Genomic DNA, 24,415 nt, shown 5'->3' on the forward strand with positions numbered 1-24,415 from the left:
TCCAGAGATAATGCGCTTACTTTACTGGAACCTTAACCACAGAAAGAAAACATAGATTAGTAGACAACAACCCTTTCCTTCCTTGGCTTTGCCTAGTGTTATTTTCCAAGTGAAAAAAATGCCTCAAATCAAAACAAAAAGGCTGAAGTCAGACTTTACAATGTAAATGATTTTTGCCTTTCATTGAGAAGGACTTCGCATTTGGGGGAACCAACACTGGGAGTTCTACTGGTTGTTGTTGAGTTGTTTTGGTCATGTCTGATTCTTCATGACCCCATTTGGGGTTTTCTTAGCACAGATACTAGAGAGATTTGCCATTTCCTTCTGTAGCTTACTTTATAGATGAGGAAACTGAGGCAAACAGGGTTAAGTGACTTGCCCAGGTTCACACAGCTAGGAAGTGTCTGAGGCCAGATTTGAACTCAGGAAGATAAAGTCTTCTGACTTCAGGCCCAGTACTGTATCCACTGTGCCACCTAGCTGCCCTGTATCAACCTTTTAAATGAGATTGATCCTTCAAAGGTCCTTTTAGCCTTTCTGATATATAGAATGCAGAGACAATCCAAGAGTCTTCTTCTGTATCCACCCTGATCTGTCCATGGCACTGAATTTCTCCTGTCAATATTTGCTAATTTTTCTTCCCATTTCCTATATGCTACTGATGTCTGGGATCCATTTGTATAATAACAATATCAGGACCAACATATTAGATGAGCTTAGATGAATAGCTTCAGCCACCTAGATATTTGGTTTAACCTGGACTCTTTGGGTGGAAATGGAACCTGGAATGCAGATCTGGACTGTCCAGATTTCTATATACTATATCAATTAATCTAAAAGGCAATAATGCATTTATCTAATTTATTTATTGCCTATTATATACTAGGCACTATTCTAGGGAAATAAAGACAAATTAGGAACAGAAGAGTCCCTACCCCCATATAGCTTACATCTTACTTGGGAGAAGCAGGTTCACTGATAAATACATACAAAACATTTATAAAGTAAATGCAGACTATGGGGGCCATTGGGACAGGCCCTTTGGAGGAGGTGGTAGGGCTCTAAGAGGTGGAGGGGAGAAGGGAGAATATTCTACAAAAAGAGAATAGCCTAGTCTAAGATACAGAGACAAGAGATGGAACATTATGTCTGGCAGAAAAAAAGTAGGCCAATTTGGCTCCAACAGAAAATGCATTAGAAGGACTAATGTGTAATTAGCCTGGAAAGATAGTTTGGAACCACATTGTGAAGAATTTTAAATGCTAAACATGGGTGTTTTTATTTTATCTTAGAGGCAAGAGGGAGACATAGAGCCCTTTGAAGCTGGGAAGGAACATAGGTCTGTGGTTTAGGAATATCAATTTGTCAGGCATGTATCTACAATGGACTGGAAGGAGAAGAGGACTGGATTCAGGCAGGCAAATTAGGAGGATATTACAATGATCCAGACAGGAAAGGATGTGGGTCTGATGAAGCATGGAGGTGGTCACTTTGGAGAGCAAACAGTGGATGTGAGAAATAGTATGGAGGTGAAACAGACCTGGGTTTGACAATTAATCCTGTTCTTGAGCTATCTGGACACGGAAGACTCAATTGTAACTATGTATGACTCTCCCTCTAGTAGAATATGTTTGTTAAAGAAGGCCTTTTTCTTTTTGCTGTTGGCAGCTAGCACCTATGCTCCTTGCACGTAGTAGGTGCTCAAGAAATAAATTCTAAATGAATTGAACCAAGTTGCAAATTGGTCTAGGAACCTGAGCGTGCTCTGTAATCCTCAGGGCATTTCCTGGTGAGGGATCTGACCCATTAATAAACCCTCAATCTGTCTCTGATTTTGACTGCGTTAGTTCACACCTAGAGGAGAAAGAGCTTAGCATTTTAAAAATCAACTTTCATTTATAGAAATTAGAATTTCGTATGAAAATTGGGAATCTTGTAGCAACTTCTTTATCACTTTCTAAAACTTCTGATTTTTTTCATTTAATTAACTTGTTTTCAGTTTTCAACAGTCACTTCCATAAATTTTAAATTTTCTTCCCGTTTCTCCCCCATCCCTCGCCGAGATGGCGTGTAATCTTATATGGGTTCTACACATACATTCTTGTTAAACACATTTTTCACATCAGTCACGTTGTATAGATGAATTAAAATGAATAGGAGAAACCATGAAAAAAAACAAAGCAAAAGAAAACATAATACAAGAGAAAATAGTCTGTTTCATTCTGTGTTCCAATTCCACAGTTCTTTCTCTGGATGTGGATGGCATTTTACCTCAAGAGTCCTTTGGGAATGTTTTAGGTCCTTGCATTGCTGTGAAGGGCTAAGTCTTTCAGAAACAGTCCTTTCACACTGTGGCTATTACTGTGTATAATGTTCTCCTGGTTCTGCTCATTTCACTCAGCATCAGTTCATATAAATCTTTCCAAGTTTTTCTGAAGTCTTCCTGTTCATCATTCTTATAGCACCATAGTATTCCATTACATTCATATACCACAATTTGTTCAGCCACTCCCCAGTTAATGGGCATTCCCTCAATTTCCAGTTCTTGGCTACCACAGAAAGGGCTACTATAAATATTTTTTGTACATGAGGGATCTTTTCCCATTTTTATGATCTCTTTGGGCTACAGCCCTAGAAGTGGTGTTACTGGGTCAAAGGGTATGCACATTTTTATAGCCCTTTGGGTAAAGTTCCAACAGATTGCTCTCCAGATGGTTGGATCAGCTCACAGCTCCACCAACAGTGAATTAGTCTTCCAACTCTCCCACATTTATCTTCTTCCTGTTTTGTCATGTTAGCCAATCTGGTAGGTATGATGTGGTACCTCAGAGTTGTTTTGGATTTGTACCTCTCTAATCAATAGTGATTTAGAGCATTTTTCATATGACTAAAGATAGCTTTAATTTCTTCCTCTGAGAATTGCCTGTTCATATCCTTTGACCATTGATCAATTGGGGAATGACTTGTATTCTTGTACATTTGACTCAGTTCTCTATGTATTTTAGAAATGAGGCCTTTATCACAGACACTAGCTGCAAAAAATTCTTTCCCAGCTTTCTGCTTCCCTCCTAATCTTGGTTGCATTGGGTTTGTCTGTATAAAACCTTTTTGATTTAATGCAATCAAAATTATCCATTTTGTATTTCATGATGTTCTCTATCTTTTATTTGGTCATAAATTTCTTCATTCTCCATAAACCTGACAAGTAAACTATCCCTTATTCTCCTAATTTGTTTATAGTATCAGCCTTTACACCTAGATTGCATACCCATTGGGACTTTATTCATGTAGAGGGTTTTGGGCTTTGGTTTATGCCCAGTAAAATTTCTAATTTTTAGCTGTCAGTGAAATTGGGGATTACCAGGATAGAGAACTGGTTGAAAACAACAGATTTAAAAGGATAGTTGGTTAGGTATTGGTAACAGAATCATAGATTTATTGTTGGAAGATATCTTAGAAGCTATACTCTGACCCCCCTGTAATTTATAGATAAAGATCTGAAGCCTGGAGAGGTTAATTGGTTTGTCAAGAGTTGAACATTTAGTGTCTGGTACAGGATTTAAACTCAGATCTTTCTGACTCTGAGTCCAGCATTCTTACCACTATACCATAATGCCTTAAGCTTTAGAAGCTACTAATATAGAGAGGAGTCTGTGGCCAGAATGAGTGTGAAAGGTTTTGGGGTTCATCTCCTGAGACCTGTTGGTTATATTTTCTGCCAGTAAGCTGTGAGAGGTCAAGGGCATGAAAATCCTTTTATGGCTTCACTACCACCACTTTTCAAGTCTAACTCCTAAGGAACTCCAGGGTCATGTGGAGTCTTTGGCAAGCCAGTAGAAAAAGTAAGATAAGTCCGTTTTCTTGTATAACCAGCTAATTGTAGGAATATCTCATTTGAAGTGTCCTGGATCAGGTACTCAAAACTTACTTAGGCCAAAGTCTCTTTCATCTGGGTCACTCTCATGTTTCCTCCAACGACAGCAGAGGTGCTGGAATATCATGGTCATATGGCTGAAAATAATTAGGGGTGGTGGCAGGACCGGTCTTTCATGAAATGTCATGATCAGCTGATACCTTTGAAACTTCCACACTTGATTGGATATAGATTTAACTTCGAAAAATGTATTGCTGAAAAAAGAGTTCATAGAAAGCAGTGAGATCCTCTATTCTGTTAAGGGCTGTTTTTCTTTTTAAGAGGTATCCCTAGGACAAGATGACTGTGGCTTCACCCCAAGACAGCAAAGTTTAAAGCACTACAACAGTACCCTCCCAGGATGAACTTCCTTCTTGTGACTGTATTCCTGGTTTTTGGCTTACTATCCTTCAAGAATGTAGCAACCTAAGGCTTGTTCCCTTCCCCTAAAAGCAGTAACCCAAGTGAGCTTCACCTTCATATACCTAACTAACCTCCTTTCCCCTACAATAATTTTTTGTTGTGTTTCTTTTCCTCACCCTTCCACTGAATTCGAATCCCCAAATGTCAGTTTGCCACTTACTTAAAGACAGCAATAAGGAGGTTGACCAGCAGGATATTTGCCACTAAGAGATAACAAGCCATGATGGCTGGCACAATCCAGGCTCCTGTCTTGCAGGGAGGCAACTGGATTATTTTGCCATCCTCTCGGGTTTCATTTTGTCCACAGGGAGCTGGAGGAAGTAAAAGAGGCAAGAAGTGAGAGAGTATAGTCCTTAGTGCCATAGCTCCTTTATCAATAATTAATGATCATTTTGCCCCCAAATATGAAAATAACAATAAAAAACCCCAACCAACAAGAATAAAACTGTCTGTGAATCTTCTGGGTGGTTGCCTCTCCACAGGAAGTCCATTTATGTAGTATATGTAGTCGCTTATGTAGTTCCTGAAGACTTGTATATTCAAAGAGCAACTTTCCTCTTAGTCTGAAATATAGCCTTTCTCAGGAAGGCTCAGTGAGCATTTCTGGAAGACCATTCTGTTGACTTATCAGGGATGTATAGAACCTTTGGGTTGGAAGGGATTGTGGAGGTCATTTAATCTTCCCTCTATCTGATTTATCAAGTTACCTTGCTCCATGAACCATGGAGATGAAAGCAGGTTAACTATTGGCAAGGAGCCAATTGCCATTGATCACCAATTAATGAGTTAGTCATTGTTAATTGCTGTAAGGAGTAACCTCTGTATTGGCAAGAAATGACTTGCTATTCTTGTATTGATAGGGACCATGGGAGAAGGAATGCAACACCTTAGGAGATATATGAAGGAGGGTCAGTTGATTAAAGGATGGGATTTTCATCAGTAGGAAGAATTAGAGGTGATGTGTTTTGAAGCAGAGAGAATGTATATGGTTTTCTGGGCATCATGAACAAAATCTAACCTCATTGGATAACTGATATGAATCTAGTGCTTTAAGATTTAAGAAGAACCCTATAGACTTATCTCATTTGATTCTCATAACAGCCCTGTGAGGTAGATGCAATGAATATTTTTATCCCCATTTTATGGATGAGGAAACTGAGGGCTAGTGCTGACTTCCATCTACTCTCTACTTACCTTGTGTGTTTCAGTTTACAAAAATTGTCTCTCTCATTGAGTAAACTCTTAGAGGGCACGAATGGTTTTTACTTTTTTCAAGGTATCCCCACATGATAGGATAGGGATAAGGACTAGATCTGTGATTTGATGAGCATAGGAACTTCCAGATGAGGAAACTCTGTCTACTAATGCAGATAGATTGTTGAACAGCGCCGAAGTCCTTGTGAGGGTCCATACCGTTAATTTGTGGTGGGTAAAATCAGCTTGATTTCATGATTTTCTACAATAATATCTACCTTATAACATGAGGGGAGAAGTCAGAAGTGGGGATTCCTTAGAGTGAGAATTCAGTCCAGTAGTCAGTCATTAAACATTTATTAAGTACCTACTATGTGTCACGCAAGTGCTAAGAGTTGGGAATCCAAATTAGAAAAACAAAAGAAAATCTATGCCCTGGAGTTTATAATCTGATTGGGGGAGGGGGAAGACAACACACAAAAGGAAGCACTTGACAAGATACCTGAAAAAGCAAAGGGTGGGGGGGGGGGCGAGGGGGAGGGAGGAGAAGAGATTGTGAAAAATCAGATAAGTTGCAAAGTAATGACGTGAAAAATGAGATGTTCTGAGCTGAGTTCTCCCCTTAAATGGAAGTTTTGGAATTCATGACTCCACCCTCCAATCAGATCTTGTAGGATGATGAGTTTCTTAGAGCAGGGATTTACATTTTGAGAAGGGGGTAATGTCAGGGAAGCAAGGGGTTTTAAGGCAGCAGTTCATGAAATGACAAAGTAGCAGACTATATGGTCAAAGATAACTATAGAGGCAAGGGAAGCCAGTTTGAGGGAGATGTCCTTGGACAGTTGGGAATGTGCTCATTGGAGTTGAGTTAGTTGAAGAATCATATGGTTGAGTTGTTAGAGGGGTTATTAGCATGAGTCCAGTCCTTGAGCCTGATAGAAGATGATGGGATAAAATCTTTGAAAAAAAAATAAGCAGAATAACTTACAGGTCAGTAAATAGCAGAAACAAGGATGGAGGTACAAGTGGTATCAATTAACATCATTGAAAGATGGTGGTAGAGGAATGGTATGGATGCTGGTGTATGAAGTGAAGTGTCCTTTATCTTCCCACTTTCCCTATGAATTGGTTGTGGGTGTGTGGTTTGTTCTTTGTTTTCTAAGAGGGTTATGACATCAAGAAGATCAAAAAGATGATGCCATGACTTGCTAGTGAATTGGATTTAAGTGAGGAGGGCTATGAGTTGGAGAGGACAAGGGAAGGTTGTAAAAGCTTAAACAAGAACAGAAGAAGGAAGATGTGCTATTATTTTTGCTGAAGACCAGATGCAATTGTAGAGGGATATGGAGAAGGAATGACCATTTATGTCTCAAGGCAGTTATAAGAAATGTGGTATCCTCAGGAGAGAACCAGGTTTTGATCATTGTGAGAATGATTGTTTGAAAAATATAAGGATGTAGGGGAGTTTGTTGACAACAGGATAATTCCAAAGTATACTGTGGAATGGGTGAGGTGATGAGTGTTATCAGGTTGGGGAATGATAGTCATGAGAATTTGGAAGCAATAAGATGGTCAGGTCACCTCCACCTAAGCAAGGAAGACTGGAATTGGGAAGCCAGTAAAACAGGAGGTAGATTGATGAAGTACATTTGCTTGTCAGTACTCAACTGAAGGAGAATTTGTGATTGCTCTGATGATTGAGATAGAATTTGGAACTTTAGCATTTTGATAAGCCTAGATAAGTTTTTTCCCCCTAGTTTGCCTTAGCTTATTGATTAAGGTAATTGGATCTCAGGGCTCTGGTAAACCTGGTGCTGGGCAAAAAAGGGATTAAATGCTGCCAAATGAATTCTGGGGTTCCATGAGGCATCTCTTTTTGGTGTGCTTTGGAACAATGAATTGGTCCCTTTTGTTGAGTCAACCGATAATTATTTTACAGGAGGATGAGTTCAAATCTTATCTCAGACACTTACAAGTTATGTAGGCTGTGTAGAATTTAAGTCATTTAAATCTCTGTCAGCTTCCTCATCTCTAAAATGGGAGTAATACTAGCACCTCTCTCCCAAGGTTGTTGTGTGGATAAATAAGATAAAATTTGTTAAGCATTTTGTAAACCTCAAAGCACTTCATAAATGCTTACTACTACTGCCACCACCACCACTATACTGTCTTTGTTTTTGTTTTTTACAAAGTTTACAAAGTGCTTTTAATCCAGCAACCCCCTTGAGGTAGTGAGTTCTCCGTTTTATAAATGAAAAAGCCTCCATCATATAGATGAAGAAGAGAAGTTAAATAATTTCTTTGGCATTACATAGGTAGTTATGTGTTAGAACTGGGACTCCAAGCCATAAACCTTCTGTCTCTAAGTACTTTTCTCATTCTGCCACCCTACCTCCTATCAAAAATAAGGTCAAGAACAAAGTTGAGCTGCGGTTCATGCCAGAACAATCTGCAGGTTTTAGTGGACTATAAACTTGATGTCAGTCAACCATAGGATGTGGCAGTGAAGAAAGCTACTGTTATCTTGTTGATAGATTGTGCATTGATAGAAGCACAGTGTCCAGAGTGAGGGAAACTCATTTTCAAAATGAAAAGCCAGGGATTCATAAGACCTGCAATCATTTGCATATGCAGTGTTCATTCCTGAGAATTGTTATGGGTGTTGTAAATCTTGCCCACAATGAACATGTCCCTTGTATGGTTCAGTTGTGATTCTGTAGGGTGGTTGGATTGGGTGAGCTCATTAGCCATGGGCAATGTTGAGTCCCATGACTGCTGTGGCAGAATCTAGTTCACTAGGAGTCTTCAGTTAATGATCACTGAGGTAACCTCTGGGCTTGGATAGAGAGCAGAATGGAATTTAAGACTAGGCAGAGAAGTTTTCATGTTTTTTGCCTTATTCATGCCCCAAACCACATGTGTCAAATTGCTTACTTAGCTCCTGCAAGGTATAAATCTTACCCATAAATGAAGTGAATGATAACAGCACTGGCTACACAAATTAGTCATTAAAAACTCACACAGTCTTAAGAAACACAGGATCCATTAGGAGGATACCATACCCAAAGCAGAAAACATTATTAACAGCAGCAGGGAAAATACCCATCCAAGCAAAAACAAGTTACAGCCTTCTTTTTGGAATGTCTCTGTGACAGGAAGCATGCTGTGATTATAACCTATGTGAAGCAATGTGTTGGATGTGCTAAACAGAGCAATGCTAGGTTGTTGACTTGGGGATGGTGACCAAGACGGTCCAGAACAGTTGCTGATCTGCATTGGTGGAGGGAGTTTTCCGTATTAAAAACTCCCTACATTAACAAAATCAGCTACCTGGAACCTCTCTCACCCAACCCCCGCCCCTCAAAAAAAAAATCACCTTTTTGGTTCTGGGCATTATGCTTCTCTTAATTCAGCTTAATATGGGTATTGACCTTTTTTGCAGTCATATCACATTGCAGTATGCCAGAACTCCTGTATCTTTTTCAGACACCTGCTGTCTAACCCACAGTTTCCTCATCTTGTTCTTATAAAATGACCTGTAAGTTAATTCTGAACTTTAGTACTACTGAGGTTAGTTTCACAGAATCATGTCATGCTCTTGTATTCATCTGCCAATCTACGCTTTGTTTCCATATTTTGTCAATATCATTTAAAATTTCAAGTTCTCTGATGAGTTTCCTGTGCATCCACATTAATTTATTTAGATAACTCTTCTTTTCCCTCATTACAATAATTTCTTTTCGTGTCTTGAGAATTTATCCTCAAGAGCTTCCCAAGCCTTCTCGATTTGCCTTCTGCAATATGCCATACCATCCATCCTGTTTTCTCTCTCTGCACACAGACTCTATCCTAGTTGTGGCAGTCATCACTTCTCATGGACTATAATAACAGCTTTCTAATTGGTTTCTCTGCTTCTAGTTTTTCCCTCCTCCAATCCATCCTCCACACAATGATCAAATTGATGTTCCTAAACCACAGAGCTGATCATATCACTCACCTATTCAAAAAAAAATCTCCCGTGGATCCTAAATGCCTCTAAGATAAAATGTTCAGCTTTCAGTTTAAAGATAAAATATTCAGTTTATCATTTAAAATTGTCCACAATCTGGCTCCCATATGGCTTTCCATAGGTCCCTTATTCCCCTTCATATATTTTGTTCGAGTCAAACTGAACTGCTAGCTTTCTTCTGTATGTGACATTTCACCTCCCATCACTGAAGAGTTTTTTGAGAATAAGAGAGAGGAAAAAAAAAGACACTGATCCTTGACAAGAGAGACTTTCCTTCCACTCTTGTTTAGGCTCCTACATCCTTCTCTTGTCTCCTCAAATGAAGATCAGCCTTTGGTAATATAAATGCTCTCTCATTATTCTGGAATCTTTACTTTTCTAAGACATTCATTCCCATCCACTTGACCTAATTTTTACCATCCTTTTCATTATTCTTGGTCTGTAAGGTATGTGACCTCCACCTTTTCCTGTTACATTTACTATGCTGCCAAAAGGTTTACAGGGTCAGTGTCATTTCAGACCATAGGACTCTTTATCATAAAGGTAATGTGGGGTTCTTTAATCTCCACCATCTAAGCACCGTGTCGTGTCTAGGCTTGCCTTACAGTGTTGTCATTCAGCTTTGATATTTTAAAGTCAACATATAGAAAACCAAACTCTTCTTTCTCCTCAAGACCTCTACTATTCCTAACTTTCCTGTTACTGTCAAGGATACCATCCTCCTAGTCATGTTGGCTTGCAACCTCTGTGTTATCCTTGACTCCTTACTCAAATTGATCTTTCTAAAGCATAGGTCTGACCATGTTACCCACCTATTCACTCTAGTGGCTCTGTATTGCCTCCAGAATCAAATGTGAAATCTCTGTTTGCCTTTTAAAGCTCCTAACTACCTTACTTCTTCCTACCTTTCCAGTCTTCCTATATCTTAGTCCCCTCTATGTACTCAGGGATCTTTGGTTTTTCTTGCCCAAGATATTCCATCTCCCAACTCTGGGCATTTTTTCCGTGATTGTCCCCTATGCCTAGAATTCTTTTCCTTTTCATATTCTTCTCCTGACTTCTCTGGCTTCCTTCAAGTTCCAATTAAAATTTTACCTTCTACAAAAAGTCTTTCCCAGTTACCCTTAATGCTACTGCCTTCTCTCTGTTGATTATCTCCAATTTGTTCCTTATAGATCTTGTTTGTTCATGATTGTTTTCATGCTGTCTACCCCATTAGATTGTGAATTTCTTGAGGACAGGTGCTATCCTTTGCTTCCTCAGCATTTAGTATAGTGACTGTCACATAGTAGGCTTAATAAATGCTTTGACTTGACTAGAAAGGCACATAGAAGAAAAGAATATATGTGCCTAATTGTTGTGACAGAGTAGTTCATAGACAATATTTATGGATCCCAAATTTCTTTGTAGAGGAAAAACTATTTTAAATTCCCTGTTCAGGGAGAATTTTTGGAAAATTGCCCCATGTGTAATCACAAGTTCAATAGTTCCTGATTCAGACCTCCTAGTGAGAGAGAGGATTTCTTTATACAGAGTACTTTTTGAGGAAAGAATAAGACCATCCACATAGTTCCTCTGTATTATTCTATTGGATAGCAAAGCTGATGCATCATTCAGGCAGTGCCGGTACAATGGGGATGCTATTCCTTGTTTAATAGCCTTAAAAGTATGCTAACCTTCTGGGAAGAATATCAACCAATAGGTGTTATTAAGGGTTTTGGAAGAACTGTGTACAGCTCTGTGGGAAAGATGGACTTACCAGTATGGCAAAGGATTTCCCTGAGAGCAATCTCAAGTTTATTTCATTTCTGGAGGAGATAATGCGCTATATGAATGGATTATATGGTAATGTATTATGAGTTCCTGTGGGTCCTTTGTATCTACTACATTTTCCATGGGGTAAGAAAAAGGCTGTCCCATGCTTTATTTGCACATACCATCTTCAGTGCTTATGTAGGACCTAGGAATTCCTATCATCCATATTTGGGGAACTTAGATATGCTATAGTCTGAATATATTAGAAGATTTTCTGGGAGTATCTCCAGGTCAGAGCATAGAGGCAAAGAGAGAAAATGACTTGATGTTGGGCCATTCCTTGAAAGCTGAGAGTTCTTGGGGACCCTGGGCTGTGTACTTATACATTAGATAGAGGATATTTTTGAGTGCAAAAAAATGCACAGGAAGATTGGGCAGACACTTAGATTCTTATTTTGCTTTTCTGTTCCCATTGACAAAAATAACTTTGGACTCATTTTGGAACTCGTTAAGACCAAAATTCTGGCTATAGAAGTAAAATTAGATTCATATTAATAAACACATCATGTAGACTCTTGTGTTCAGTGGGTTAAAATACTTATAGTCTGACAACTTTAAACATGAGATAGAAGGATATTAAAAATTAAATATTGCCCAATGAACGATATAATCTGTATCATCCTTAAAATATAGAGTGAAAGATGGCAGTCTTGAAGATCTTTTTTCTCTCCTGTCTGAGAAAATGTCTCAAATGCCTATTCTATATCACGGGCAAAGGAATCAAAAGCTTAGACTAGCATCTGACTACATATATCCCATTTTTTTAAAAGAAAGGATTTTCTGCTAAAAATCCAGCTTGAAGTGATAACGAGACAAAGAGGATTTCTTCAACTCCCTTTGAAAAGCCATACAATCTGTCACTGAGGATTTAGAATGTCATTAACACAGCTCCTGAGGCTTAAACTATGGATGAATCAGATTTAGATAACTCTTTTCACCTGTTTCATTCTGACACAGGTCTTTTCTAGACAAGTCAATGCAAGTGTTGATTCTTCTTCTCTTTATACTGATGCAGCTTCCTGAGGGCTCCTTGCCTAAAGGTCTTGGATTGGGGAAGAATTAGTGGCAAGCTTTTTTAGAGTCACCGGACACTTGCTATTTTTTTCTCTAGGCAGTCCTCTGTTTTCTCTAGTAATGGAGAATACTTCTACTAATCCCCTCCTCTGATACCTCAGTGTCATTTTGAAGTACCTGTTGGCTGTACAAAGCAGGGTACAAACTCTGGCCAGCCCCGTTGAATTGGAATGGCTTTAAGGTCAGTCCTGGGTACATGATCCAACGATCCTCCTACGTAAGTATGGAGAAGCTCATCAAGAAGAAATATGGCTACCAATGATATTTTTCAGTTTGTAGCAACTCATGACCATCTACTGAAGACATGGAGGGATTTTTTTTATCTCTGTTGTTAGAGGGAGTATTCACATGCTGAGAAAATAATGTTTCAGCAACTTGGAGATGAAAAAAACCTCAGAATAATAGATAAAGCTCTTATTAAGTGCCTATTATGTGGCAGGCCAGTCTGCTACCAGTGAGAAGGCCAGGGGGTAGCTGGCCCTGAAGATTGCTTTTGATTACAGTGTCTTTTCAGTTACCCAAAGTCAAGAGCCCTGTCAGTCTGGCTTGCAATCTACATCTCACTTCTTCTATTTGGCTATAATCTCTAGGGTGAAAGTCATGTCTCAGTTACAGTGGCCTCCACAGCACTTTGTTCATTACACGTAGGAAATAATCTGATCATCTTTTAGGAGATAAGTAATAATCATTGCTATATTATTCTTGGGGTTTGGCTTCACAGACAAACTATACCTGCCTTTGTAAGAAGTAGGTAGGTAGTATGGAAATAACATTGATTTAGGAGTTAGAAGACCTAGATTAGAGTCTTAGCCCTACCTCTTACTATGCGTGTGACCATGGAACATACACAACAACTCTGAGACTCAATCTCTTTTTCTTTAAAATGAGGATAACTATACTTGCAGGACTTTTTGTGAGAATAAAATAAGATAATGTATAGTAACAAGCTATGTAATCATAAAGAACTATTGGAATATGAGTTGTTATTATGGGAGATTACATTGAGTTTACTGAAAGTTTGACTTGAGACCTAACTAAGCCAGATCATCCTGAAAACATTTAAGAGTTAAAATAGGAGGAAACAAGTAGAAATAAAATCAAATAGATTTTCTAGAATTTCTATACTTATTTATTTTTACCATCAATTGGCTCACCATGCTGGGACTATCCCACCTCAATTTTAATATTTGATTGGATGTGGGTATGAGCGTATGAAATCCCAATATTCTTTTATTTTCTTCTAAAAATTTATTCTAGAAACCCTTAGTAAAATGCAAAGATTTTGATTGGTGAATTAAGTATTCATTAAATCAATAAATGTCATTCTGAATACACCAGTAAACTCTCACGCTAAATTCCAATTTAGAACTTATTTTAAAAATGTTGTAGAGTAGCACCTGAGAACATTTGTAGACAAAACTGGAAGGTGAATGGCAGAGATGTGAAATGGAACAGATTTGTGTCTCTATAGCTTTCTCTTCTCATTTGGTCTCAAAAATCTCAGTACTTGATATTTTATATAAGAACATACAAATGTCCCTTAAGAAGATGAAGTCAGAAAGAGCAGTTAGATCTGTTTGAATGCACTCATGCAAAAAAAATCTGTGCTACCATTTTAAAGGTACTAGAGTTCTCTAAAAGAATGAAAAAGAACCTAGATTATATTATCCCTCCAAAAAAGTGACCTAGAAGGCATAAGCAGCAAATAAGTCAAATTCCTACTTCATAAGAATGGTTTTGAAAATATTGTGGGTATGCTTAATTCAAGTATGAGAAGAGTACCTGATTGCCTCGCTTACCCCTTCAAGAAGCAGCAAAAGAAAACAAATATGAGACGAGAAGAGGAAGGCTTTTGCAGATGATTTTCCACAGTAAGTCACATTTTTTTTGTTAACAATCATACAATCGACTAAGAAGTGTAGAGAATACAAGATCTTGGTGTGTTTCTTATTTATCGGTTACAAAAAAATTGACTTTGTAAAGTTCAACATTAAAGGCTTACTTCCAACCAAAAATTTACCACTCAGGTGCCAATATAAGACCCTCAAGAGATGTAACAACACAAATAATCTTGTTTGATAACTCTCTGATTATTAATACTCAAAACAGCATAAAGCAGGGAAACATAAGCTTGCCAAACATGTCTACTACCATCACTCTATCCAATTCAATTAATTTCATAAGTTCTGATTGTGTTCAAGGCCCTATGCATATAAATCATTCCATCAATAAGCATTTATTAACCATCTACTATGTGCCAGACACCATGGAAATACAGAGTAAAAAAAAGTAAACAGTACCTGCCTTCCTTTAAATAACTTATATTTTACTGGGTGGTACAACATATATACAGTTAATTAAGTATAAAGTTTACAACATAATTTCAAGAAAAATAGAGGGCAAATAGCTGGGGGTGGGTGGGTAGATGAGGAAAAACTACCTATTGAAGGTCGCACCTAAACTATGCTTTGAATAAAGCTAGGGAGTGGAGGAGGAGAAGGTTCAAATGACTGGAATAAAAAATATAAGGAGAGGAGCAATATTAAAATAAGATTGGAAAGACCAATGGGAATCTTGTGAAAGAGGGTTATAAATGCCAGATTGAGGATTTGGTATGTTATTTTAGAGGCTCTAGGGAGCCACTGAAGATTTTGGAGTAGAGAAGAGATAGGTGTAGAACAATGCAGAAAGAAGATTTTGGTAGCTCTATAGAGAATGTACTGGAAGTAGGGAGATGAATCAGAAAGCTATTGCAATAGTTAGAACGAAAGGTCATGAAGGTCACAGAAGCTAAATGGAAGAGAAATTCCGATAGATGGTGAAGTACTTCAGATACACTCATTTATGGACGACATTGTTTGGATTGAATCAAAACTGGAAATGCTACAGATCCTCCTAAATGAGATATGTAATCAGTCGCGAGTCCAACCTAAATAATTACCCAGGACAAAGAAAAAGCTGAAGAATTCTAGGCAGCACAGTGGGTAGAATACCTAATGTGGAGTCAGAGACACTTGGGTTTAAATCCTAGCTGTGTGACCTGGGACAAGCCACTTCATCTCCATTTGCCTAAACTTTCTCATCTGTAAAATGGAGATAACAGTAGCGCCGAATTCCCTGAGTTGTCAAGAGGATCAAATGAAAATATTTGTGAAGTGCTTAGCATAGTACTTGGCACATAGTAAGTAAGCTCTGTATAAATGCTAGATGTGGAACCAGCACAAAAGAATAGTTAGTGGTCAGAGAGACAGGAGGAAAACCTGAGAATATAGTATCTTAGAAACCAAGGGCAGAGAGGGTATATATAGAAAAGCTAAAAAGGATCAGAACAGAAAAACAAAAGCTGTTGAATTTGGTGATAAAGAGATTATTATGACCATAGAGACAACCATTTTGGTGTAGTGACTGGGATGGAAGAGGTTCCAGTGTAATATTTGGGTAGTGAAAAAGTGGTAGTGCAGAATGTAGATTACACTTTTTAAAAGAGGGAAAGAGATAGGATGATAGCTTGGGTGGTGGTAGGGTTAGGGAAAGGTTTCTTTTAAAAGTTTTTCTTTTAGGGGTCAAAATCTGAGATTTTTGTAGACTGTGGGGAAAGAGCCATTATCCTCATTCCTCTTCAGGCTGTACTCTGGAGCATTCTCTACCATGCCCCAGAAACCCCCTCATTCTGGAAGTTTACTCCAGCCCTGAAATTTACAAATTGAAATTGCCCTTTATCCTTGCTTCTCTCCCTTGGATTGATGATTCCTAGAACCTTCATTTAAAGAAGTCTCTCAGAATATCCATGTTTTCTTCTTCCCCAGGCTATCCTCTAGTTGGGCTCTTGACTTTATTGTGAGTAGGAAACCTCTTCATCCTGGAAGCTCATTCCAATCCTGAAATTCACACACTGGGAGTTGCCTCTCCTGGCTGACTGGATGGCACCTCATAGAACCTTTGTTTAAGGAGGCCATCCAGGCTCTGAATGCCATGCCTCATGTCAGGTACCTTCTTTGTTGACTCCCCCCACCCTTCTCCAAAAGGCTTCCTTCTATGTTTTGTTGTCTGCTTATTAGAAGGCAAGATCTTTGAGGTCAAGGATGATTTTTCTTTCTGCTTGTCTTTCCCAGTGTTTGCCTGGAACATAGTAAGTGCTTAATAAATGCTCATTATGGTTGTTGAGTTGAATGAAGATGTATATGAAAGAGGGGCCAATCGAAAGAGCAAAGCTGAAGCTGGATAGGAGGAGAATGAGATTAAGGAGTCAGACAGAGATTCAGGAGGAAGGATGAGACTGGGGGTAAAAAGAAGACAATGGAAAGGTTGTCATTGTTATCAATTCTTGTTTATCTGTTTATGGATTGATTCTGGCAAAATTTCATTTCCAGGTAACTTCCAGTATGATCTTGGACTGCCTCATACTGTAGTGCAGGTTCCGGGAATATCAAATAAAGAGTTAATCAAAATAAAATATAATCCCCTCTTCCCAAGTGAGGAAAACCTCTTTGCCAATGCAGATTAGCACCCGCTCTGTAATTTACAGTCTTGAAGGGTTGCTTGGGGCACTAGTCCCAAGGGCATATAGCTAGTGTGTGTCAAAAGTAAGGACTCAAGTCTAGGTCTTCCCGTCTTATATTTCATGCTGCCTCTTGTAGACTCAGTTCCCCAAAGCTGCACAGGGAAAAAAAATCCTCCATTGACTATTCTTACGGTAGCAAAAAATCAAGTCTTTTCTCCCTGAGTAAACATGTGAAATGGTTTTGCCTTGTGTATTTATATTGCTTTAGGCTCTGGGGATGGAGAATTTGACTTATGTGTATTGTTTTTGTGATGATGGTACACTGGACCTAGAGTCAAGATGTCCTAAGTTCAAATCCAGCCTCAGATGCTTACTGGATATGTTCCCCTGGGCAGGCCCCTTAACCTCTATTTGCCTCACTTTTCTCATCTGTGAAATTGGTTTAATCACAGCACCTACTTCTCAGCGTGGCTGTAAGAACAGAATGAGCTAATATTTGTAAAGTGCTTCACAAACCTTAAAGTCCTATATAAATGCGAACTAGATGATGATAATGATTATTGGCCATGACAGAAGTAATCCATACATATCTGTCCCTTTGGGAATGTAATTGATGAAGTTTCAGGGCCTGCTTGACTGTGTATGTCCCTGTTTTATTCAAAAGCAAATATTAAGCTCACAGTACAGCTGTTAGCAGTGACAAATGTCAGTCTGGTAAAATAATCTAAGTATAACTTGGAGCGGGGGAGTAAAGTCATGAACTGATAGTCAGAGGCCCTGGGTTCAAATCCTGATCTTGTCACTTATAAGCACAACCCTGGGAAAGTCATTTAACTTCTCTGGGCCTCAGTTTCCTCATATGAAAACAAAGAGCTTGGAGTAGCTATTTCCAACATTCCTTCCAGATTGAAAATCTAGGACATCTGACCTCTAAACTGTCACTTTCTATGAACTATCTGCCCTAGGGGTGTGAGACAGAGCTCGGCATCAGGCAGTCTGTCGTTCCGTCATTGCCACTGGATTATTGGTCCTGGGGGTAATATTACATGTATTCTAAAAAATCAATATGGCCCAAAATACATATAAATGCTGATATAAATAGAACAACTTGAAAGGGTCCAGGTGGACAGGGTTAGACTTAGCAAGGAGGAGGGCCACCTCTTCCTCTGAGGCTAAAGAACTGGAGGAGAGGCTGGGCAAGGCCTTGGGGAGGATTAAAGGATGACATTCTTATGACTCTGACCTTGTGTGCTCATTTTGGCTCCTGTGTTTTCCCTTGCTCATTGTCCTCGAAGGTTCTGTGCCTCTTTCTCTCAAGCCCAGCCTGCCTGTTCTTTGTGCGGTCGCCGGGGTGGGTAGCACCAGAGCTGTTCTTGTCTTTCACATTTCAGTGGTTTTACTTTGAACAGCAAGGAGGGGAATAGGATTCATTCCATTTTCCACTTGCAACTTGAAAGGAGATTGATGGGATTTGGATTTCCACGAAAACTATTTGCTGCCCTATTCTAAGCACACGTAGATGTGAATTCAAACATCAGGATGACCAGTTAGCACAAGATAGACCTACTAAACTGGTTCATTCATGACAAACCCTTTCCTCCCTGACCATTGTCCATTTTGAGGCCTGAATGGGGGGTGGTGGCAGACAATGGGTAATTTATCCTCCTGATTATAATAGCACAGAAGCTGGGAGTGCTCTTACTAAGATGTTCTTTTATGGAGCCCTCTCCCCTTTTTTGTAAAAAATTTTGATTTTGTTCCCCCTAGGCCTGAATGATCTGGGTTGGCTACTTCTACAGCATATTTTCAGTACGTAAATACCACAACTTCAGCTCATTTTGTGCAGGATTTTCCAGATCTCTGGTAATGTTACAACAACTGATCCATGTTGACATTGTCTTAATGATAATCATCCATTGTTGAAACTGGTATATTCATTGAATAACTTTATCCCATATCCAGTAACTTGGTAAGTCCTGCTAATTCTGTCTCTGCAATATCCATCACATTCATCTGATTTCAGTTCTTTCTGATACCAGCCTAGTTTGGGCCATTATTACATCTGGTCTAGACTATTTTAGTCTATAAGTTGCTCTTCCATCTAGTTTCCCTTGCATCAATCTTTCCCCCTTCCCAAGCATCTCTCACACAATTACCAGAGTAATCTTCCCAACACACAGTTATGATCATGTTAAGTCTCTGCTTAAAAACTTCAATGGCTTCCCACTGCCCACTGCATAAAGATCAGACTGCTTAGCCTAACGCTCAAGGAGTCTCATAACCTGGTTCTAACCTGCCTACCAGACTTACAGTAATTTACACTTTACTCCTCTTCCCCTACTTTACTTTAGAAGTAGTTATTGTTGTTGAGTCATGTCAGTTGTGTCCAACTTTCTGTGACCCCATTTTGGGGTTTTCTTGGTAAAGATACTAGAGTATCTTCCTTCTCCAGCTCATTTTACTGATGAGGACCTGAGTCCAACAACTTTAAGTAACTCACCCAGGGTCACACAGCTAGTGAGTATCTGAGGTCACATTTGATTCCAAGGTTGATGTTCTATCACCTAGCTGACCTCTCCTACTTTAAGATACTGCTAAATTAAACTACTTGGGGTTTTACTAAATCATCTTACACTTCTCTCCTTCCATACATTTTCTTATTCTGTTGTCTATATTTGGAATGAACTCCCTCACCATGAATTTCCAACTGTTGAAATCTAGTCTCTCAATGCCCAGGTTCAATGCCATCTTCTCTATTAATTATTCTCTCAACCTTATAGTTGAGAGTTAACTCCCTCTTTGAATTTGTTATGCACCTTGTCCACCTCCTTATATACTTACTCTTTTTTGCATTATAATAATTTGCATATGTAGGGAGGCCAGCAGTTTTCTTGCTAGTAAGAATGTAAAACAAAATCAATAACGTTGAACAAAGGAAGTAGGGAAGAGGTTGATAACCTTACTGATTTCCATCTGGCTCTTTGGTTTTTTTCTCTCGTTGATCTTATGTGGCAACTAGGGCATTATGGATGGTGAACAGAACCTTAGCACTCTAGGTCCCCATGGTTTTTTTCAATTTTGCTTAGTAGAATATTAAGGGTAACTTGAAAAGGCATAATGGAAGAAAGTCAGATAAGAGACCAAGGATCAAGAGCCCAGCAAGATGTAAAAGGACAGGCTTGATCATAGCCTGGGTGATTCTTTTAGCAACAAAGTCTGAATATATAGTCTCCACTACTAGACCGTAAGCTTCTTGAGGGGAGGCTCTATGCCATATTCATCTTTGGAAGCTTCCCACCCCAGTCCTTAGCACAGTACCTTGCATGTAGTAAACATTTAATAATGTTTGAATTCAATAATCGATTTTTGTTGAATTGTGTTGTTTGAATTTTTGTTGAATTGAAATGTTTGAAATTGGTTACATTCAAAATGTTCAATTTTGATTCTCATTCGTTCCTATCCTGTTGAACCCCATGCATTTTTCCTTTGTGTGCTTCTTCCCTCTGCCTCTCCAGTGGCCTTAACAGCAGTATAGAATGCCTCTTCCATAGCACTCATCCGTGGAAGCAGCTGAACCATTACGTTCCCTAGGTTACCTGGTTCTCCCTATCCTTACCTAAAAAAAATAGTACGGCAGAGTTTAAAAATTCTAATTTTGTAGTGGGCATCAGACCTTAGGCCTGGTGTAGCATGAGCCTTCCTCTCCAGAGATGCCTTCCATTTTGCATTTGTGATATAGAGCTGATTCCCTCTCTAACTCTTAGGAAAGTCCACTTTGAGTGAGAGAGGGAAGACACAGTGTGAGGGCTGGTGCTCTGATTATCTCAATAAATGGAATACAGTTCTTATTGATGACTTGGGAACACATTTCTGAGCTGCTCTCATTTCAGCTAAACTGCTAAGCTGTGGCTACTTAGCACACAGGAAGGTAACACCTGCTTTGAGCTCAGATGGGAGGCTGAGCTCTCAAATTCCACAGGTGCGTTAACCCTTTCTGAGGCAGAAAATCCAACTATCCTGGAAGGCCAACAGCCTGCATGGAAATTTTCTAGATGCTTTTTGACCAAGGTACACATTTTCATCACAAAGCACAGGCAACGCAGGATTAGAGGACATTTTAATTTTGCTTTCCCTCTTTCTTCCAAGAGATGAGAAGGGTGTTGTTCTACCAAGCTGAAGCAGCTAATTTACAGGAACACTCGATTTTTTCCCTCAGGCTGGCAGGAAGCACACAAAGATGCTGATAGTTTCACAAGTAACCAGCTGAGTCTATGGCCTTGGAGAAAGCACCTAGTTCACTGGAGGGAGGGAGTGTGTGTGTGAGTTTGCAAATTATATGCTTCACCTTATCTTGGTACAAACAGTATTCATAGAAAAAACTTAGTGACATGTAAGGCCTGGGCTAATGTCTGTTTTTTCAGTCAGTTATATTTGATCATAAATTGATGATTTCATGCAGTTCTGATTCTAAATGATTATCAGAGAGTGACATTTTCTTTGGCCAAGTTGGTTTGAATAGACCTGTGGGAAAGTTTTAAAACAAAACCACAAACAGTATGAAAATTGGCTAGATTCTGGGTCCCACATAGAAAGGGAACAAGCTGAGCCCTTTCCAGCTACATCCCTTGTCTAATCATGAACAAAGACGGTTCTTTGGGGCTCTGGAGAGACCCAATCCTTGTGGGACCCAGACTTGGGGGATTTGTAACTAAACTTTTTGGTTTGGCTTTCCCCACATGCACTATTTAACTTCTCATACAATTGCAGAGCAAAGAAGGGACAATTAGCTTGCAGGCTCCGTACTACTCTCTCAAAGAACCCCCCCCCTCCTCTCTACCCACCCTCTTCTCTCTTTCCTCTCTCTCCTTTCTTTTCTCTCTATCCGTTCTCTCTGGATGTCTGTCTTTTTGCCTGCTGTTTCTTTAAGAGAGAACCCTATGGGAGGAATTCCATTTGGTTTTTAAATTGACCAATGATATAATGAAATCAACACAGATGATATATTCAGTGCAAATGGTGGAGCATATTGTCATGTATTTCATGAGTCACTTAACAAAAGCAATTTTACTTTTATATACTGTATTGCACAGATATCTGAGGTCTGATTATTCTTTTGGGAAAGGCAAATTGCTTCTGTCTTGAAGTGGACACCATGATTTTCCTTTGTGACCTTAGAGAGCACCTATATCTCTACTTCTTTAGCATGTGAGTTATCTAGGTCAGCTAGCAACACCGCTAGCATTGGGGAGGGGGTGAGAAGAAGGGGAGAAGGAGGGAGAGAGAGAGACATGAATGAATTCCAAATCAGGAAAACCTAGGTCCAAGTCTTGCTTCTGATACATACTGGTTGTGTGGTCCTGGATAAGTCATATCACCCTAGGTAATTCTGTAAGGCTATGGACTGTAGAACAGTCACTGATAACCATTGGCAGGAATTTGTTTATTGAGAATTCTCTACAGCAGCAAAATCACAAATCTTTCCCCCTCTTTTTCATGCAAAAAAGAAAAATCACGCTGCACATTCAGGTAGTTTGGCGTAATGGATAGAATGATGACCTTGAAGATTCACATCTTGCCTCTGACATTTAGTATTTGTGTGATTCTGAACAACTCACTTGGTTAGGCAATGCTCTAGGACTTAGCCCACTGAGTTATAGAAGGTTCTCCACACTGACAGAATTATAGATCCCTTGCCATTAGACCAAATTCTGTGCTTGGGTTTTGTTGAGGGGGGAGTCACTTGATCTTTGTTGTCCAATGACATGAATTTTAGCATGAGATTATTTCATGTTCAGACTCTAGAGTCATCTATTATATCAAATTGTTTCCCCCATATGGATGTTCGTTATTCCAAGTGGTCACAGATTATAGGAGTAACCAAGTTCCTTTGTTTGGCTTTCAAAGCTTTTTACAGCTTGGTCTCTTTCTATCTTTCCTGCCTTCTGAAACACTGAACTCTAAGGTCCAGCTATGCTGACCTAAAGGGCTTCATCTCCCAACATGGCACATGACTGCAGAGGCAGTCTCTTGTGCCTAGAATGATGTCCCTTCTTATACACAACTCTGAATCTGAGGTTTCCTTTATAATGCAGCTCAAATGCCACGTGAGGGCAGACTTTCTTTATCTTCTCACGTGCTACTGCCATTTCCTCTAAGGTTACCTTGTATATATGCCAATTTATGTATATGTTACCTTCCTTATTAGAATGTAAGCTTCTTGAAGGCAGGGCTGTTGAAAACTTTTTTGTATCCCTAATGCTTAGCACAGCACCTGGCACATATGAAATATCAATAATAATTTACAATAATAAATTAATTAATCAAAATAATAATTAACATTTAATAGTAATAAAAAAGATGAAATGCATGCTGATCAGTTGATTGCAAGGCTTTATGTGATGTGCAAAGGACACAAAGATGGAAATGGACCCAGAATCTGCCCTCAAGGAGTAAATCCTAGTAGACTGTCACTCATCAAACTCTTCCAGAAGCTGGATTTGGCTTTCTCGATTGGTGGCATCTTATGAGTCAACAGTTTTAACTAACATGTGACTTTCTTAGGTGTGGCATGTCAAGAAAGTCAGAAAATATTTTCAGTTGTATTTCTTTTTATCCAATATATAGATATATACTGATCTGGTTACTAACAGCTATGCCAGGCACCCATTCATTCAGCATCATTAAACTTTCCCACATGTATCAGGTGAACAGTGGGAGTGTGGCAAGGATAATCTGTTGGACAGCAGCATTGTCCTCCTAGTTTTTCTCACCTTTGTCTTGTTTAAGGCCATCTCATGTTTCAGTTATTTCTCCAGGGGAGGACCTGGCCCAAAAAATGTTGGTTTTTGAACAGCTGGCCATAGGTTTCATGCATTATTAAGAGTCTGAAACCCAAGCAGTCTTAGTTAAGACTGTCTCTCAGTCTTGGTGATGTGGCAGTCTGGAATATTTCAATGGTAGGTCTCACTCTGTAGCTAAGGCCTTTCTGAACTGTGTTGTTATTCAGTTCCATCTAGTTTTTTGTGCTGCATGGACCATAGCATGACAGGCCCTTCTATCCTCTATTATTTCTTGAGGTCTGTCCAAGTTTATGTTTGATATTTCTATGACACTGTCTCTCCATATCATCTTATGTCATTCCAGTTTTCTTTTGCCTTCAATCTTTCCCAACATCGGGGTCTTTTCCAATGAGTCCCATCTTGTAATTAGAGACTTATCTTAGGCAATATCTGGCAAACTCATTTTGAGTAAGATATATATGCCTGAATGTTTTTGAAAACATCCTAGAATTCAGATTTTTCTATAATTCATTTTCTCAAAGGAACGAGTTATTAAAATATTATTAGGAGTAAATCTATTGAAGATTAAATTTTCCCATCTTTCCTTCCTTCCCCCTTGTTCCTGTCCCTGTCCTGTTACTCCCTGACTGCTGATATAAGATCACAGATTTTGAGCTGGAAAGGCCATCAGAGGCCATCTAATAAAA

At 39.1% G+C, this 24,415-nt stretch overlaps 1 protein-coding gene across 1 annotated transcript in view; it reads right to left on the bottom strand.

Annotated features, from left to right (window-relative positions):
* TRPM3 (transient receptor potential cation channel subfamily M member 3) overlaps window positions 1–24,415 on the bottom strand; it is a 457,883-nt gene that overhangs the window by 18,274 nt on the left and 415,194 nt on the right. The window contains exons 22-23 of the mRNA XM_072611419.1: window positions 4,497–4,647; window positions 3,929–4,128 (exon numbers count right to left, since the gene is read on the bottom strand). Of these exons, the coding sequence (XP_072467520.1) occupies window positions 3,929–4,128; window positions 4,497–4,647 (351 nt within the window). The remainder of the gene's footprint in view (window positions 1–3,928; window positions 4,129–4,496; window positions 4,648–24,415) is intronic.

The sequence above is a fragment of the Notamacropus eugenii genome, chromosome 1, assembly GCF_028372415.1.
Source record: "Notamacropus eugenii isolate mMacEug1 chromosome 1, mMacEug1.pri_v2, whole genome shotgun sequence".
In the NCBI taxonomy this organism is placed as follows: domain Eukaryota; kingdom Metazoa; phylum Chordata; class Mammalia; order Diprotodontia; family Macropodidae; genus Notamacropus; species Notamacropus eugenii.